Source organism: Marmota flaviventris, chromosome 8 (genome assembly GCF_047511675.1).
Source record: "Marmota flaviventris isolate mMarFla1 chromosome 8, mMarFla1.hap1, whole genome shotgun sequence".
In the NCBI taxonomy this organism is placed as follows: Eukaryota; Metazoa; Chordata; class Mammalia; order Rodentia; family Sciuridae; genus Marmota; species Marmota flaviventris.
In genome coordinates, this window is record NC_092505.1 from 76,822,648 (window position 1) to 76,842,013 (window position 19,366).

Consider the following 19,366-nt stretch of genomic DNA (forward strand, 5'->3'; position numbering starts at 1 on the left):
CCATGTCTTTTGCCCCGTCATTATGGAGGGGCTGATAATGACTTGGAGGTTTTTATAGAAAGGGGAATGAGGGAAGCGTCAGGAGTTTGCATAGATATATTGCTAGAATGGTGATAGATTTTGAACTATTAAAAATTGTACAGATGTGTGGGCTGGGGATGTGGCTCAAGCGGTAACACGCTTGCCCGGCATGCACGGGGCGCTGGGTTTGATCCTCAGCACCACATAAAAACAAAATAAAAGATGTTGTGTCCACCAAAAACTGAAAAATAAATATTAAAAAATTCTCTCTCTTCTCTCTCTCTCTCAAAAAAAATTGTACAGATGTGTTTAGGTTAAGATATTGATAGAAAGGATTTCTGAGAATTTATTTAATTCTGATTTAGAGTGTTAGAGGGAACACAGGATTTATGTTAGACAGACACAGGTTCAATTGGGCAGGTTTATTCTCTGAGCTTCACTTTTTTTTTTTTTTTTTGGAGTGATATGTTTTATACTATGTTGGGTTGTGGTGATAATAGAATACCTGCAGCATTTATAGGACAACATTTTTTAAAAATTTTTTTTAATATTTATTTTTTAGTTTTCGGCAGACACAACATCTTTGTTGGTATGTGGTGCTGAGGATCGAACCTGGGCCGCACTCATGCCAGACAAGCGCACTACCGCTTGAGCCACATCCCCAGCCCAATATAGGACAACATTTATTGACACATTTAAGAGAGTAATTTTCCCCCATCTTATTAAAAAACTATTTTATATTGTGGTGAAATACACATGACATAAAATTCACTATGGTAACCATTTTAAGGGTATGGTTCAGTGACAATACTTTTCACATTATTGTGAAACCATCACCACCATCCATCTCCAGTAGTCTTTTTATCTTGTAAAACTGAACTGTGTCCATTAAAAAGTAACTCCCCATTAACCTTTGCTCCCCAGCACCCCAAACAAAAAAAAACTCCCATTGTGCCTTCCTCCCAGTCCCTAGAAGTCACTACTGCTTTCTAGCTCTATAAATTTAACTAGTCTAGGTACTTGATATGAGTGGAACATCAGTGTTTGTCCTTTCATTGCTGGCTCGTTTCATGTAGTATACTGTCAGAATTCATTCATATTCATGTTTCAAAATTTCCTTCCTCTTTAGGGCTGAGTAATATAAAAGATACACACACACACACATATACAGATAGCTTTTTCTTTACTCTTTCTTCTGTTTATGCACATTGAGATGCTTCCACCTTTTGGCTATTTTAAATGATGTTGTTATGAATAGCAGATGTACAAATACCTCTTAGATGAAGACAGTCTTTAAAACTTAATTATATGTGTAATGATTGTACATGTTTGTGAAGCATGATTACATCAGTTTTCAAATAAGGAAACAAAGACATAGAGAATATAAATAACTGGGGCAGGGAATGTGGTAGAATGCTTGCCTGGTGAGCCTGAGGCCCAGGGTTCAGTCTCCAGTACCAGGAAAAAACAATATAAATATATGTATATATGAACCATTAAAAATTGTACAGATGTGTTTAGGTTAAGATATTGATATGTATACAAATATCTTACACTACTTACATACAAATAAATAGAGTTTTAATCCCTTTTCTTTGTCATATCAGATCTAAACCTATTAGTAAGATATCTGTTTTTCTCCCATTTCCTGGGTTCACAGGGAACAGATTTTAATCCCTTCTAGTTGTTTGACATGCATTTACTTGAGGATCATAGGCCCCATTTAACTTCGCATGTAACAAATAAGTAGTCATAAAATTATGTGTGTGTGTATTTTCGTTTGTTTGAGTTGCTGAAATAGAAAACAGAGCCTTGTCCATGGTAGATAAGTGCTGTACCACTGAGCTATGTTTCTAGCATGTTATTACTTCTTTAAACATTGCAAATTTTTATAGTTCTTTAAACTTGGGAGTCTCAGAATATTGTTTTCTGGACTGAACACATCTGTACAATTTTTAATGGTTCATATATACATACATTTTAAAATTAATTTTTTGGGCATTTGGATTTCAATACTAGCAAAAGATGCAGGTATGGGCTGGACATGTAGAGCACTTGCCTGGGACGTGTGAAGCCTCAGGTTTGATTCCCAGCACTGGAATTAAAAAAAAGTCTGTATTCTAAGATTCTGTATTCTGTAGATTGCACTTTTTTTTTTCCTCTGTTTACTACTAAGCTTTTGGCTGTTTATCTTAGTTTCTAAATTAAGACAACACTTTAAGTGCCTCCTATCATATTATTATTGTATTTATTATTAAAATTGGACATATTTTTTTTCCTAGTGGAAAAGAAGCCTAAGAAATAAAGTCATCTCTCTAGACCATAAAAATAAAAAAAGTGTTCGTGGGCATCCTGTCACTTCTAAGTCATCATCGGAAAGGTAAGATACCTATGTGTGAATGAGTGTGATATAAGATGGCTTGTACTACAGATAGCATGACCAGGAGTGACTCGCTGAAGCTTTATGGGATTCATTCACCACAATATTTAAAACAGAAGGGTTGAACTCAATGAGGTTCCTTCTAACTTCTAACTTTCTATGGTTGTGAGTCATCTTAACTCCTTGTTTTTCTGCATTTGGAACTTCTTGATAAGCTTAGCTGATAAAGCAAAAGGTATATGTAGAATAATAAAAATTCTTGATTCATCTCTGATCAGTAATGAAAAAGATACTGTATTTAGAAATTATGATCCTGTAGTCATAGTGTTAGTGAACTATTTAATATTAGAATTAAGTATCAGGAGGACACACATTATAGTTATTTTCAGAAGGAATTCAGAGCTTTTTTGGATTGGACATCAATAAATGATTAGAAAGTTGTCATTTTAAAAAAGGGTATTGAATTTTCTCTTTGTAGCATAGTGAGTGAAAAAATGTAGCAAAGTAAAAACTATAATTATTGAAAGATCACACAAATTTAGAAGACTAAATGGAGTCCCTGAATTTATTCCAGAGTACTTCTATAAGTTATTGAGTTCACATCCCCTTTCAAATAAATTGTCTGTAGAAAATACAAAAATATATCGGTGACTCCATATCATTTCTATAAACCTCTTGACCCACTACTATACGGTGGATGAATTGTCAAGATGAAAATATCATTACATCTGTAGGTATAACAATGATGACTTGATCCTTAAAATATGAACAAACTCAGTTGTTTATAGACTTGGTTTCTCCAAAGATTATTAAGATCATATCAAAAATTTTATTTCATGGATCCTATATTTTCATTAAAAAGTCAAGCCACATTTTCTGAAAAGTTTGTCTATACAAAGTTGTTTAATTTTTATGGGAAAGAAATCCTGAAAACCTTGCATGGCTCAAAATTTATTGAAGTCTTATCTTTCCATAAGGATGACTATAAAGTTGTGGGGACAGGTTCTTTGAGGATATCAAGTCAATAATCATCATAACATATTATTACTTTAATATTGCTTTTCTCCCCTGGCATTTTATCTAATATCTTTCAGTTTGTTTTCTCCTAAATTATCAGCTAGCATAAAACTGCAATTTTTGGCCTTCCTTATAGAGTTTATGACATCTGACTACTATTCCTGAGGTAATGATTTTCAGGTATGTTATCAGAGTTAGCACTATAAGGTCCTATTAATATATACCTAATGACAGAGAAGATTAAAAAGATTTTAAAATTCAATAGCAGTAGGTATTGAGATAGAAGTATAATAATGACTTTAATACATGTTTTTAATACATATAAATAACAGTATCTTAAGATGGTCCTGACAGGAAAATGGATTTTTTAAAACTGGTAAAAGTGATATAGCCAATAGGCAATAGTTTTTATCAGATTTATACTTTACTCAGCTGGCCAGCTTTGGAGAAATGGAATGTGATTTTTTAAAAAATATATATATTTTTAGTTATAGATGGACCCAATATTTTATGTGGTTCTGTGCCTCATGTGTGTGAGGCAAGTGCTCTAACACTGAGCTACAACCCCAGCCCTGGAATGTGATTTTTGCCAGATGTTTAGAATTTAGAGTGCTTTGTATTATTTTAGAATTTGTGCCTGAAGCCTTTATTAACAATATGTATATTATATTAGTTTAAATTCACAAAGTTGAAATGTTCATAAAGTATTTCTCCATGGCATTTGTAAGGACATATGCTTGAATATTTAAAAGAAGAATTTTTTTTTTGTTTTTGAAAAATCTCTGATGTAGAATATAAATGATCTGAATTGATTTCCACTGTCTTAAGCCAGCAAAGGGCATTCTTTCTATATTTTAACCTTTACTGAAGATTCTAGAACTTTTCATTCTTAACTTTTTTCTAAATTTTCTACCTGTTAGGCTCAGATAGATAGAATGTTTTGAATATCTAGAAACAGAACATGGTGAGATGTTTGTGTGAAACTAGGTTATGAGAATTAAATTTTTGGACAGAGGTAGGAAGTAACTTTGTTAAATAAAACAATGAATAGGGATGGGAAATTTTCATGTATTTGCTTCATAGCACAAGTGGCATGTGTTCATATCTGTGTAAAATTATTTTGGGCAGATTGAGTGTTTTTAGAAGACTTCAGTTTGGTTTGCTTCATCTATTGATCTCATTTTTATTATTAATGAGTTTACAGAATTTGGACCTATAGACTTAGTTCTATTGTAATATGATATACTTATGAAATTATATATTTTTTTCTATTCTTGTAGTTATTCCTTTGGAGGCTTTTGTCATATCAATCATAGAAAACATGAGCAGTATCATCAGGATGAAACTGAATACTTTCTATTTATAATTATGGCAGCAAACACCTATTGAGTACTTACAATATATCAGGCATCAGGCTAAGCCTAAATTGTGTCATTAGATTTTCACATGTCTGAGAGGTGTAAATAGCTTTGGAATTATTTCTTAGTTGAAGAAATTTAGGACTCTAATTCATTATAATGTGAGGAATATTGTTAGTTTGTCTTTAGAAAACCTATTTTAACATTGGAGACTTAATTTTTTTTTTTTGTTTTAGTCACACTGTTATTGAGTTCTGCTAAGCTGTCTGAAATATTTTATAAATTGCTACTGTGTGCAGGGAAGCAAAAATAACAAAAGTACATCTGGAAAGGGGGTTAAATCCTTCGTGTTTGCATTACTTTGGAATTTCTAACACTATCTTTTTGCGTTTCATCTCATTTTAAAGATTATAATTCCTTTCAGTATTGTTTTTTGTTTACAGTTTTGTGATAATAAAATTCTCTCATTTAAATTGTATAGTTAATTTTTTTTGGTGTATTTACAAAATTGTTTCACCATCACAACAATCTAGCAAAGGTCAGAGAACATTTCCATCATGCTCCAGAATAAACCATTTATAGTCATCTTGAATCTTAGTGGTCGTAGGCAACCACTAGTTTACTTTGTGTCCTCTTGGGACTTGAGTTTTTAGAGATTTCATATAAACAGAATCATAAATATATATGTTCTTTTGTGTCTGGCTTTCATTGATCATCTTTTTGAGGTTATCCATGCTGTAACATATATCAGTACTTTGTTTCCTTTCATTGTCAAACAGTATACCATTGCATGGTTAAACCACATTGTGTTTATCCCTTCACCAGATCTTGGACATTTGGGTTGTTTCCACTTTTTTAAAAAAATTGTTTTAATATGTATGTTTATTTTTTAGTTTTAGGTGGACACAAAATCTTTATTTTACATTTATGTGGTGCTGAGCATCGAACCCAGTGCCTCATGCATGCTAGGTGAACACTCTACCACTGAGCCACAACCCCAGTCCTGTTTCTACTTTAAAAAAAATTTTTTTGTTGTTGTCAATAGACCTTTATTAATAATTAATAACCCCATGCCCCCTCCCTTCTCCTCCAACCTCTCTGCCCTGTCTAGAGTTCCCATGCTCCCGCTCCCTATCCCACTGTGAATCAGTCTCCTTATATCAAAGAAAACATTTGGCATTTGTTTTTTTGGGATTGGCTAACTTCAATTAGCATTATCTTCTCTAACTCAATCTATTTACTTGCAAATTCCATGATTTTATTCTATTTTATTGCTGAGTAATATTTCATTGTGTATATATGCCACATTTTTTAATCCGTCTATTGAAGGGCATTTAGGTTGGTTGCACAATTTAGCTATTGTGACTTGTGCTGCTATAAGCATTGATGTGGCTGTGTGTCCCTGTAGTATGCTGTTTTTAAGTCCTTTGGGTATAGACCAAGGAGAGGGATAGCTGGGTCAAATGGTGGTTCCATTCCCATATTGCTTTCCATAGTGGCTGCACTAATGTATATTTCCACCAACAATGTATTAGTGTTCCTTTTTTCTCCACATCCTTGCTAGCATTTGTTAATTTTTTAAATAATTGCCATTATGATGGGAGTGGGGGTGTGAAGTGGATTCTCAATGTAGTTTTGATTTGTATTTTCCTGATGCCTATAGATACTGAACATCTTTCATATATTTATTAGCTATTTGTACTTCTTTTTTAATATATATTTAGTTGTAGTTGGATACAACACCTTTATTTATTTTATTTTTAATTTTTTAAAAAATATTTTTTAGTTCTTGATGGCCCTTTATTTTATTTATTTTTATGTGGTGCTGAGGATTGAACCCAGTGCCTCACATGTGCTAGGAAAGTGCTCTACTGCTGAGCCACACCCCAGACCCCATTTGTATTTCTTTTGATAAGTTTCTATTCAAATAATTTGTCAGTATGTTGATTTGATTACTTGTTCTGTTAAATTTTTTGGATTCTTTATATATTTTGGGTGTTAATCCTCTGTCAGATGAATACCTGGCACATATTTTTCTCCCATTTGTAGATTGTCTCTTTACTGTGTTGATTAATTACTTTGCTGTGCCCAAGCCTTTTATTATAATATGATCCCATTTATCAGTTTGGGTATTTCTTGAGCTATTGGAGTCTGAAAGGAATCATATCCTGTGCCAGTATCTTGAAGTCTTTCCCCTATGTTGTCTTCTAGAAGTTTCAAATTTTCCCCTCCAACTTCTCTGCCCTGTCTAGAGTTTATCTGTTCCTCCCATCCTTCCCCTCCCTATCCCACTATGAATCAGTCTCCTTATATCAAAGAAAACAAAGTCTTTGATCCATTTTGAGTTGATTTTTGTACAGGGCGAGAGACAGGGTTCAAGTTTCAGTCTTCTGTGACTGTTCTGTTTTCTTAGCACCATTTGTTGAAGAAGCTGTCTTTTGTCTATTGTGTGTTTTTTAGTACCTTCTGGAAGATCAATTGGCTGTAGAGTAGGTTATTTCTGAGTATTCTTTTCTGTTCTGTTGTTATACATATTTATGTTTAAGCAAGTACCATGTTTTTTGTTATTATGTCTCCAGAGTATGTTTTGAACTCAGGTATTGTAATGTCTTCAGCATTGTTCTTTTTGCTCAGGATTGCTTTGGCTATTTCGGGTCTTTTGTGCTTCCATCTGAATTTTAGGATTATATTTTCTAGTTCTGTAAAAATGTCATTGCTATTTTGATGGAGATTGCAGTGAACCTGTAGATTGCTTTGGGTACTAATATTAGTAGTAATTTTGCCTATCCATGAACATGAGAGGTCTTTCCATCTTTTTCAATTCTTTCTTCAGTGTTTTAAAAATTTCACTCCTTGGTTAGGTTTATTCTTAGTTATTTTATATATATATATATATATATTTTTTTTTTTGGATGCTGTTTTTATTAGGACTGCTTTCCTGATTTCTTTCTTAGTGAATTCATTATTGATCTATAGAAAAGCTATTGTGTGTGTGTGTGTGTGTGTGTGTGTTGGTTTTACGTCCTGATACTTTGCTGTATTTTTCTTACCAGTTTTAACAGTCTTTGGTATGGAGTCTTTAAGGCTTTCTAAGTATAGAATCATATAATCTGCAAACAGGGGTAATTCTACTTTTTCTTTTCCTGTTTGCATACCTTTTATTTCCCAGTTGCTCTACCTATAGTTTCAAGTACTATGTTGAATAAGAGTGTTGAGAGTGGAACCCTTGCCTTTTTTTTTCTGATTTTAGAGAAAATGCTTTCAGTTTTCCCCTATTCAGTATGATATGGGTTATGTGTTTATTATATAAATATATATATGTGTGTGTGTATATATATATATATATATATATATATATATCCTTTATATGTTGAAGTATGATCTTTTTATACCTAATTTGTTCAAGAATTTTATTATGATGGAATGTAGAATTTATCAAAGGCTTTTTTGGCATCTTTTGAAATGATCATGTGGTTTTTTTTGTCCTTGATTCTATTTATGCGATATGTTTATTGACTTGTCTATATTGAGTCATTCTGCACCTCTGGAATGAAACCAACCTGATCATGGTGTATGGTCTTTTTTTAATGTGAACTTTAATTCACTTTGCAAATATTTTATTTTTATTGAGGATTTTTGCATCTATGTTTGTCATTGATATGGGTCTATAGTTTTCTTTTTGTGTGTGTGTCTTTGTCCAGTTTTGGTAGCAGAGTAATACTGGTTTGGTAGAATGAGTTTGGAAGAGTTCCTTTCCCTTTTGCTTTATGAAATAGTATGAGGAACATTGGCTTTAATTCTTGACAAAATAGGGTACAATGTGATAATTCTTTTTTTTTATTGGTTGTTCAAAACATTACAAAGCTCTTGACATATCGTATTTCATACATTAGATTCAAGTGGGTACAATGTGATAATTCAATACATGTATACAATGTGTAATGATCAAGTCAGCTTAGATAGTATTGTCTCCTTAAATATTTATCATTTTGTTTGTTTTGCAAACTTTTGAACTCCTCTTTTACTTTTTTATAAAATATATAACAAACTGTGGTTTGCTAGTATTGTGTTGAGGATTTTTGCCTTAGTGTTCAGAAGTGATATTGTTTTTTTAAAAAATTTTCTTTTAGTATATTTAGCTGGCTTTGCTATCAGGGCCATGTTGACCTTATAGAAAGAATTTTATTTCAGTTTGATTTTTTGAATAAGTTTGAGAAAGGACAGGCAATAATTTGTCTTTATTGTTTGGTATAATTCACCAACGAAGCCATTAGGTTCAGAATTTTTGTCAGGAGGCTTTTGGTTAGTGATTCAGTTGCTTTGCTAATTATAGACTGTTCACAGTTTTAATTTTTTTTGTGATTCAGTCTTGGTAGGTTTTGTGTTTCTGTGCAGTTCTGTTTCTTCTTGCTTATCCAGTTTGTTGTCATAGTTCTCTCTTTAAATCTTCTAAATTTCAGTAGCATCAGTAGTAATGTTCTCACTCTTTTTTAAAAAAATTATTGGAGTATTTTCTTTTTATTTCTTATTTCTTACCCTATCTAGCTGAACTTTTGGTTTTTTTTTTTGTACCTGGAATTGAGCTCAGGGGCATTGTACCACTGAGCCACATCCCCAGTCCTATTTTGTATTTTATTTAGAGCTAGGGTCTCTCTGAGTTGCTTAGCACCTTGCTGTTGTTGAGGCTTTCTTTGAACTCTTGATCCTCCAGTCTCAGCTTCCAGAGCTGCTGGGATTAGAGGCGTGTACAACCTCGCCCAATTATTTTGTCACCTTGTTGACCTTTTCAAAGAACCAACAGTTGGTTTTATTTATTTTCTCTCATTTAATTTTGCTCAAATCTTTATATTTCCTTCTTTTTTAATATTTATTTTTTAATTATAGGTGGACACAATATCTTTTATTTTTATGTGGTGCTGAGGATCGAACCCGGTGCCTCATGCATGGTAGGCGAGCGCTCTACCTCTGAGCCACAACCCCAGTCCCTATATTTCCTTCTTTTTGCTACTTTTGGGATTAGTTCATTTCTCTTTACTTGGTTCATTAAGTTGTAGAGTTACGTTGTCAATTTGAGTTTGGTGATCGGTTCTCCGTCCTTCCCTTCCACCTTACATTCTTTCCTCCCTCCCTCTTTTATTGTTTTCCTTTTTTTGTGTGTTAGGGTTTGAACCTAGGGACTTAGAGATATGGTAAGTATGTACTCTACTACTTACCTACACCCAGTCTCTTTCTCATTTTCCTTTTGGTTCTAGGAATTGAACCCTGGGACACTTAATCACTGAGCCACATCCCCAGCTCTTTTTAATATTTTATTTAGAGACAGGTCTCACTAAGTTGCTTAGGGCCTCGCTAAGTTGCTGAGGCCGACTTTGAACTTGGAATCCTCCTGCCTCAGCCTCCTGAGTTGCTGGGATTACAGGCGTGCACCATTGCACCTGGCCTCTTTCTTATATTTTAGGAAATAAGAATATATGTAACTCAGTGAGACCCTGTTTCTAAATAAAATACAAAATAGGTCTAGGGATGTGGCTCAGTGGTTGAGTGTCCCTGAGTTCAATCCCTGGTACCTGCCCCCCAAAAGAAAAGAATGTATGTATGTATTTATGATAATAAATTTTACCTTAACACTCTTTGCTGTGTCCCATGTGTTGGTATGTTATATTTTTGTTTTCATTAGTCTCTAAGTATTTTCTAATTTCCCTTGTAATTACAACTTTGATACATGGGTTAACACTGTGTTGTTTGATTTACATAGGTTTGTGGATTTTACAATTTTCCTCCTGTTATTGATTTGTAACTTCATCCCATTGTGTCCAAGATAAACATTATATGATCTTCATCTTTTTAATTCGATTGGTACTTAATTTAAAAAAAATAAGAGCTGGGAATGGTGGCACATGCCTATAATCCCAGTTACCTCTGGAGACTGAGGCAGTAGGATCACAAGTTTGAGGCCAGTCTTGGCAATTTAGACAGATCCTGTGTTAAAATAAAAAAAAAAAAGAAAAAAAAGAAAAGAGAAAGAAAAAAAGAGTTGGGAATGTAGTTCAGTGGTAGAGCATCCCTGATTTCAGTCCCCAGGTAAGTGCTTACTTAGTACATTGCCTAGTATAACGTAAGTGCTCAATAATAAGAAGCATGAATAATTATCATTGTCATCAATAATTTATTTAATCCACGTTGAATTTTTGTTATTCCATTAGATTGTTTTTTGTTCCATAGGTCTCTCTATGAACTCTTTTTCCTTGCATTTTTAAAAAAGTATTTTTAGTTGTAGATGGATACAAAACCTTTATTTATTTACTTTTTATGTGGTGTTGAGGATCGAACCCAGTGTCTCACATGTGTGAGGCAAGTGATCCACCACTGTGTACCAGCCCTTTCCTTGCATTATAAAAAAAACTTATTATTTGTTTGATTAATCTGTGACTTTAACTAGTCTTTACATTGCCCTTCCAGGTTCTACATATATTGTAAAAATGTATCATACACAAATTTTAAAAAATGAGAGCCTTATAGACATCATGTAATTGGATCATATGTTTTTGTCCAGTCTGCTAAACTGTCTTTATATTGATGAGTTTAATCCATTGTCTTTTAAAGTAGTTACTGAAAAGAAACAATTATACTTTTGTTGTTGTTGTTGTTCTGGGTCTTGGCACTTGGAAATGCCAGCTACATGCATCCCAGCCCCTTTTAATTTTTTTTTAATTTTGATTCTTAAATTTTGAGACCAGTTCTTACTGTAAGTCTTCTATATTTGGATGTCTATATCTTTTCTGAAATTATTAGGGAACTTTTCTGTTTTCTATGGCCTTACCTTTTTTTTCTCTTTTGGGTAGTCCCCAAAGGGCAGATATTCCTTGTTTAATGTTATATATTCAGGATATAAAGGTCATTTATATCCTGAATTATTTTTTAAATTATTTATACGTTTTATTTTGGATCTCATTGAGCTTTTCTTTAATCATTTTTTAAAGGTGTGTGTATATATACACACACACACATGCATGCATGCACACATACACACATACATTTTACTTGTAGTTAGACACAATACCTTTATTTTCATTTGTTTATTTATTTTTTATGGTGCTGAGGATCGAACCCAGTGCTTCGTACATGCTAGGTGCGTGCTCTACCGCTGAGCCACAACCCCAGCCCTTCTTTAATCATTAAAAACAATTTTTTATAAAATATTTTGTCTCTATTGATTAATTTGGGGATCTGTTTCTAGGGATTTATTCTCCTTTGGGGGAGTCACAGTATCTTTTTTTAAAATATTTTTTATGTCCTACATTGAGATTTGGTATATCAGTTATCTCTGTCACTTTTATGGGATAGCCTTTTTTCGCCGGGGGATGGTGACAGCTTTTTTAGTAAGTGACTTTCTTCTGAAGAGGTATCTTGGGGTATTCATTTGTTTTATAGTGTTGACTTTGTTTCCAGTTGAATGTCATAGTGTTGTTTCCCCATAGCTTCTTTGACTATGATGAATGACTTTGGGCATGGTATGTTCTGTGGTTAGTTGGAAAGATCTGCTGTCTCTGTGGGCCATTCAAGAGTGAGGAAACTACAGCATCTCAGGCAGGTGTACAGACAACAGAGGGTGTGGGGTGATAGGGGTTTCCTGAGGCATTGTTGACAGTAACTCTTCTACTGGAAAGGTTCTCTGGCACAGGCAGCTCCGTTTATGGTGAGGGTCCTAACGCACTTTTCTTTTATTTTTTTTAAGAGAGAGTGAGGGAGGGAGGGAGAGAGAGAGAGAGAGAGAGAGAGAATTTTAATATTTATTTTTTGGTTTTCGGCGGACACAACATCTTCGTTTGTATGTGGTGCTGAGGATCGAGCCCGGGTCGCACGCATGCCAGGCGAGCGCGCTACCGCTTGAGCCACATCCCCAGCCCCCCTAACGCACTTTTCTTCTAGCTAGTCAGTGGTGCAGGTCAAGATACTTCATGGGCAGATGTGATGATGGGAATTGGAGCATCTCCTCTCTGTGGAATTCACACCTAGCCCTGACATCAAAGAGTAGTCAGATGAGGTGCTGGGACTGGATGAGGGTGTGGAACAAATAGATGTGGTGGTAGTGGGAACTTGGTGTTTGTCTTTGTTGCTTTGGTGGCAGTGTATGCTTGGGGCCTGGTTGGTGACTGCCACTACTGGTTTTTCTCTCAGCCTTGTATGTGGCAATGCATGCTTGGGGGTGAGATGATGACTGGAACTGTGTATTTTTAGCTTAGACCCCTTCAGTTGCAGTATAGAACTTAGAATGAGGCTGTGACTGGAGGCATGGCACAGTTCCTATTGGTTTGCTTTGGCCTCATGTTCCTAGTGCCTGATGATTCCAGAGCTGCAGAACAGCTCAGAGCTTTCTGCATACATCCCTGTGGATGGAGCAGCAGGAACAAACAGTGTTTCCTCCTGCCCTGTCAGCAACAGGCATCTAAGAATGACAGTCAGGAGGGCTGGCAGGAACTGTGTGTGTGCCTGCATGTCTGCATCCAGTCCTGGCACTGGTGCAAGTCTATACCCAGCTGTCGGTACACATGGCTGGCCATGCCCTTTTTCTCAGAAGGCAAGAAAGCACCCTGATCTCCTGGTTCTTGAGAGCTGCACCTTCTCTTCTCATCTGTCGCAACTACCTGTTTCTTACAGCATAGGTCCCAGAGGTCTTTTTTTTTCTTTTCTTTTTTTTTTACAGGGGATTGAACTCAGGGGCACTCAACTGTTGAGCCACATCCCAAGCCCTGTTTTGTATTTTATTTAGAGACAGGGTCTCACTGAGATGCTTAGTGCTTCGCTGTTGCTGAGGCTGCCTTTGAACTCACAATCCTCCTGCCTCAGCATCCTGAGCTGCTGGGATTACAGGCGTGTTCCACCATGCCTGTCCCCAGAGGTCTTGAGTCACTCACTCTGCTGGGTTAAGTTTGGTCCCAGGTAGCTATCTTCCAAGTCAGTCAGTGTAGTGGAATATCTGTGGAGTCCCAGAGATAGGAATATGCAGTGGTTTCTGAACCCCTAGTGCAGCATGAATTAATACAGTAACTCATTTCTCAGAATGGCTCCTGGCTGCAGCAGCTTAGGGGTTCACTGTAATATGATGTGAGGTTCTTTTACAAAGCAAGCTGCTATACACATTTTATTTTACTTGTCTAGGTGGACCATAAGCTTTTGAGGACTGTGGAACTTTTCAGTAGCTAGGATACCAGCATCCACACTAATAGAGTTTGCCGCGACTCTCCCTTTCATCCTTACCTTTATGAAGAGTTGTCTGTGGAGTTGGGGTGGCAGGTAGCAGTGTTTTTTTTTTTTTTTTTCCTTTCTGTGCTATCTTTACTGGGCTTTAACTCTTACAAGGTTCCAGTGTTTTCTCACATTCACTCACCTCAAAATGCAGTTCTGTACTTGTTACTTTGGTTCTTCTTTGTGGAGGAAGAGGTGTATTCTGGTGTCTCTGTTCAGCCATCATGAATCCCAAAACATGCATTTTACTTGTACATTCTGATGAGTTTTAATAGATGTGTACTCTGTGGTAACATCACCACCACTACAGTCTGTGGAACATAACTAATGCCTGAAAGACTTTTCATGTTCTCCTTCCCATTTGTTCCCCCAAGACACCCCCTTCACCACAATCCCATGCAGTCACTGGTTACTATATGTCACTGTAGATTAGGTTTATCTTTTCTGAGTGGCAAATATATGGAAACATATAGTATGTTTAATCTTTGTGTATGGCATCTTTCTTTAAGCATAATATTTTGGAGGTTTGTCCATGTTGTTGTTGTATGTATAAGTAGTTCATTTTTTATTACTGATTAATATTTCATTGTATGAAAACATTGTATTTTATCCATTTACATTTTTATGGACACTGGGTTGTTTCCAGTTTTGAGATTTTAAGAATAAAACTCTCTGTACCTGTTCATATACAAGTGCTTTTGCGGACGTATTTTTATTTCTTTTGGATATCTAGGAGTTGGATCGCTGGGTCATATGGTAAGTGCATTTTTAACTTTGTAAGAAACTGACAAGTTGTCTTCCAAAGTGATTGTGTTATATTACATTCACACAAACAATGTAGGAGAGTTTCAGTTACTCTACACCTCTGCCCACACATACCTTGTTGGTCTCTTTTATCTTCATTCTTTCTAAATTGGTAGTAGTATATTTCATTGTGGTTTTAATTGCATTTGCCTAATGACTGATATTGAGTATCTTCTCATGTATTGGCCTATTTATTGTCTCAAAAGTGTAGACTCTTTTTTTCTCTCTTTTGTTTTTTGTTTTTGTTTTTTTGAATGCCAAGAATTGAACCTAGGGGTGCTTAACCACCGAACCACATCATCAACCCTTTTTATTTTGAAATAGGGTCTCACTAGGTTGCTCAGGGCCTCACTTAATTTTTAAGCCTGGCTTTGAACTTGCAACCATCCTGCCTCAGCCTCCCGAGTTGCTGGGATTACTGGTGTCCTCCCTTTAAGAACAGAATAAAACAGAACCCTTTATTTTGAATGACAGAAAAATAAGATTAATAACATTTTTTTATGTGTGCATATTGTCCTTTCATAAGTCTTTTCTGTAAAGTAGCCAATTTTTATTGCCCATTTTTGAAGGTAAAAAAGTACTTCAAGCAAAATTATGAAAAAAAGAAATGAAAACAATGATTTAATCCCAACTGTGTTTCCAGAGTAAAAAAGTAGGTCTCCAGGTCTTAAAAAAGTTTTTATCTGATTTATGAACTCAGATAGCCAAGTAATGTAATTATGTCATAATTATACATACATTGAATATAAATATAAATTACTTTGTTGAAAAACTTAACAAAATTTGAACTTTTGTAGAAAAATAATTCATGTTCGTTTTATTCATAGGCAAAAAGAAACCTGATTTTTTTTCTTTTCTTTTTTAAAAATATTTTTGTGACTTATTGATGGACTATTTATTTATTTATTTATTTACTGTTATATGTGGTGCTGAGAATTGAACCCAGTGCTTCACACATGCTAGGCAAGCGCTATACCACTGAGCCACAACCCCAGCCCCTGAAACCTGATTTTTTCTAATGTAGTTATACTGAATTTTCCTGCAATTATAGATTTTCACATATATAAAATAGTGCTAAGGAGGAGATATAGTACATTTCTTATTTTCTAAGAATGCTTATTTGGAAGAATCTGAATAAATGGATCATTTTCCTTATAAATGCAATTAAATGAGATGAAATGATTTAGAGAGTTTACAGAGATACCTTTTAATAAATGGCCAATTAGATGATCCTAAGAAAGCCAGGGACAAATAATGGGAATGGTACACATGTTGTTGAGTCTGTTTATGTGTCCTTTACTGACAAATATATAATTTACCAAAAAAAAAATGAATAAAGGTAAGCAGTTAAATGAATTACTTATTATCTTTAATATATTTTTATAAGACATGTATATTCATTTAACCATTTTTCAGGTACCAATTAGAAAACTACCCCAGAAGTTCTTATGTACCTTTGTAGTCACACTGCCTGCAAGGAATAGCCTTAATTGGAAACTTCCACTTTCAAGCAAGTAGTTACTTTTATTTTTCTGAATAGTACTGCTTACTAAGTATGTATCTCTAAGTACTTTTTGATAGTATTGCCACCAAAATGTGTAATCTTAAATGCTAAGTTTAGATTATATTTTGCCTGGAGTGAATGCTGTTCTTAAGAATAAAATCTTAAGTTTCTATTGTAATATCCAATGAAATTTTGTAGATGTTGTAAAAATTAAAAATTTTTTAACCTTAATTATTTGAGGAAAAAAGACTGTAACTTCTGCTGTACAATGTTTTATTAACCAAATAGTAGTATTTCAAACATGAAATAAATATTATTTAGAACATGAAATAAATATTTCCCCGAAGATGCTAAATTGCCCTTCTCACTTAGAGTTTCACTGTTAGAATAATCAGTGAAATTACCAATGATGTGTCATTTTCTTTTTTTTAATATTTATTTTTTAGTTGTAGTTGGACACAATACCTTTGTTTTATTTATTTATTTTTATGTGGTGCTAAGGATCGAACCCAGGGCCCCGGGCATACTAGGGGAGCACTCTATGACTGAGCCACAACCCCAGCTCTGATTTGTCATTTTCTAATGTAAATTTTTATTTGGATGAGTGAATAAAGAATGTTTTTTCCAATTGAGTATTTTCTTATTTAAAATTATTAAAAAGTTTACTATTTGAATAATTTCCATAATAATTGAGTAATTGGGTCATTTCATTTTTCCATTAGACTAAAAGTACCTTTATATGCTCTTAAAGTTTTACATATATTTTTATTTGGTTATTTAGAATTTTAATTTGTGCATTCATAAAACTTAATATAGTCTAATTTTACCTGTGTAAAATATCTACTCATTCCACTAGTCAATCGATAGTATATACTAGGTTAGCATGAACTATTTACTAATCCTTAAAAAATATTTTGCTTTATATATATAGTATTTGCTTAATATAGAAAACAGAAATAAAAAGTAGAACACAACTAGCAACCCTTAAAATTTAAGATAGGAGACTTTTAGATACCAAGTAACGTTCTGTTAAGTGAATTTATCGTGATTTACTGAGCCATTCTTTTGTTGCTAGGCATTTAAGGTTGTGTTTAGTTTTTTTTTTTTTTTTTTTTTTCCTTTTCTTTTCACTGTTTGGGGATCCAACCCAAGTCCTTGTGCGTGATAAGCAAGTGTTGATCACTGAGCTACATCCCAGTTTTGTTTACTTCTCTGATAAATAATACTGTGATCAGTGTTTTGTGCATAAGTTTTTACTCCTGTATTTCATATTTGCCTTCATTTAGGACTCCAGACATAGAATTGTTTAATCGAGAGTGCACTGAACACATATATCTCTCATCTAGTTTCTCCATTTGTTAACATGTTGCCATATTAGGCATCTCTGAATCTTTTACACATATGTATAAATTGGTATCACATACATACATGTATACATGTACATATGCATAAACATACATATACATTTTGGGGGGAATCATTTGAAAGTAAGTTGCAGACATCATGCAACTTCATCAAGCATTTTACTTCTACATACTTGAACTTACATTCCCAACTCCACAAAACAAGGACATTCTGACATAACAACCATAATACACTATCAAGGAAATTAACAATAATTTCATATCATCATCTACTATGAAGTCCACAGTCGGAACTCCCTAAATGTCCTCAAAATGTCTTTTATTACATCTAGGATCAAATTGAGATTCATGCATTGTATTTTGTTATGATGCCCCATTAGTGTCAGTTTGGAACAACTCCTGCCTGTTTCTTTGCACCCCCATTGCCGCTTTTGACTCTGATATGGAGGTTTTTTTTTTTTTTGCCTTAGCTGGGGAATAAACCCAGGGTCTCACACGTGCCAAGTAAGCATTCTGCCTCTGAGCTATGTCCCCTAATCCCATGTCATTGAGTTTTGAAGAGTTCAAGTCAGTTTTCTTATAGAATGTCTTACTTTCTGTATTTTCAATATTTTTGTGATTCTTTTATATTTTTTGGCAAGGATACTTCATAGTTAATATATTTCTTCTTTTTAAAAATACCTTGTTTTAGTTGTAGTTGGACATAATACCTTTATTTTATTTTTAAGTGATGCTAAGCATGTGCTAGGTGAGTGCTCTACCGCTGAGCCACAACCCCATCCCCTGATGTACTTCTTATTGTGCATATCAGGGGACACATAGTGTATGACTGTCTCAGTGTTGATGGTTCTGTGTTTGATCACTTGGTTAAGATGATCTCCCCATCATTAGTGCCATTTCCTTAGCAGTGAGTAATCATCTATAAACTCAGTGCATTATTTGCATTGTGCTGACATCAAAGTGACTAGGTACTGCTGGCAAAACAAAAGAAACAGTATATATGTAGCATTATTAATTCTTGATTATTAATCTCAGTGGAATTCCTTAAGTATAAGACAGTCTTTTGTGCCTCTCTAGTAAACTTGTATTCCCCATCTTCACAATGATTATTTGAAACAGTTTCTCTTCTCAAACCTATATTCTGTTACCTTTCATATCACTTTTAGGAAATGGTCTGTTTGCTTCTACTCCCTAGAAGATGGAAAGGAGTGCCCCTTCTCTCATAAACCACTATAGAAGAGCAGTGAAATATACTGGCAGTGGAGTTGGGAGTGGTTGTGGATTTTATTTTCACCATTTCTTTTTCTGTTGTTTACCCAGTCACCTCAACTGTGAAAGAATTATCTCAGAGAGTAGTAGTAAATGAATCAATCAGTGTAAAATGCTTAGCAAAGTGCTAGATATATATTAACATGGTCAGTAAATATTAACTGTTTTTATACTGTTTCTTAAGAATCTTATTGTGGGAATTATTCTGTCTCCTATATCTTCAACTTTTCCTACTTCATTAACCTCTTCCTATAAATGATTAAACTTATGTAGATCTTTCCTATTTCAAATTAACCAACTAACCAACCAGTAACAAGCTAAAATCCCTTTCCTGTATACCACATCTTCAGCTCTTGTCCTATCTCACTATTTCACAGCCATATTTCTTAATATCTACATTTGC

The 19,366-nt window shown here is 34.3% G+C and overlaps 1 protein-coding gene across 7 annotated transcripts in view; it reads left to right on the forward strand.

The window, feature by feature from the left end:
• Nucleotides 1–19,366, forward strand: part of Senp7 (SUMO specific peptidase 7) — a 177,301-nt gene that overhangs the window by 48,129 nt on the left and 109,806 nt on the right. For 6 of the 7 annotated variants that reach the window (XM_071615396.1, XM_071615397.1, XM_027943177.2 and 3 more), the window contains one exon: nucleotides 2,304–2,401. In XM_071615396.1, the coding sequence (XP_071471497.1) occupies nucleotides 2,304–2,401 (98 nt within the window). Of the gene's footprint in view, nucleotides 1–2,303; nucleotides 2,402–16,242; nucleotides 16,337–19,366 lie in introns of those variants that run through there. The other variant, XM_071615400.1, reaches the window with a different exon arrangement.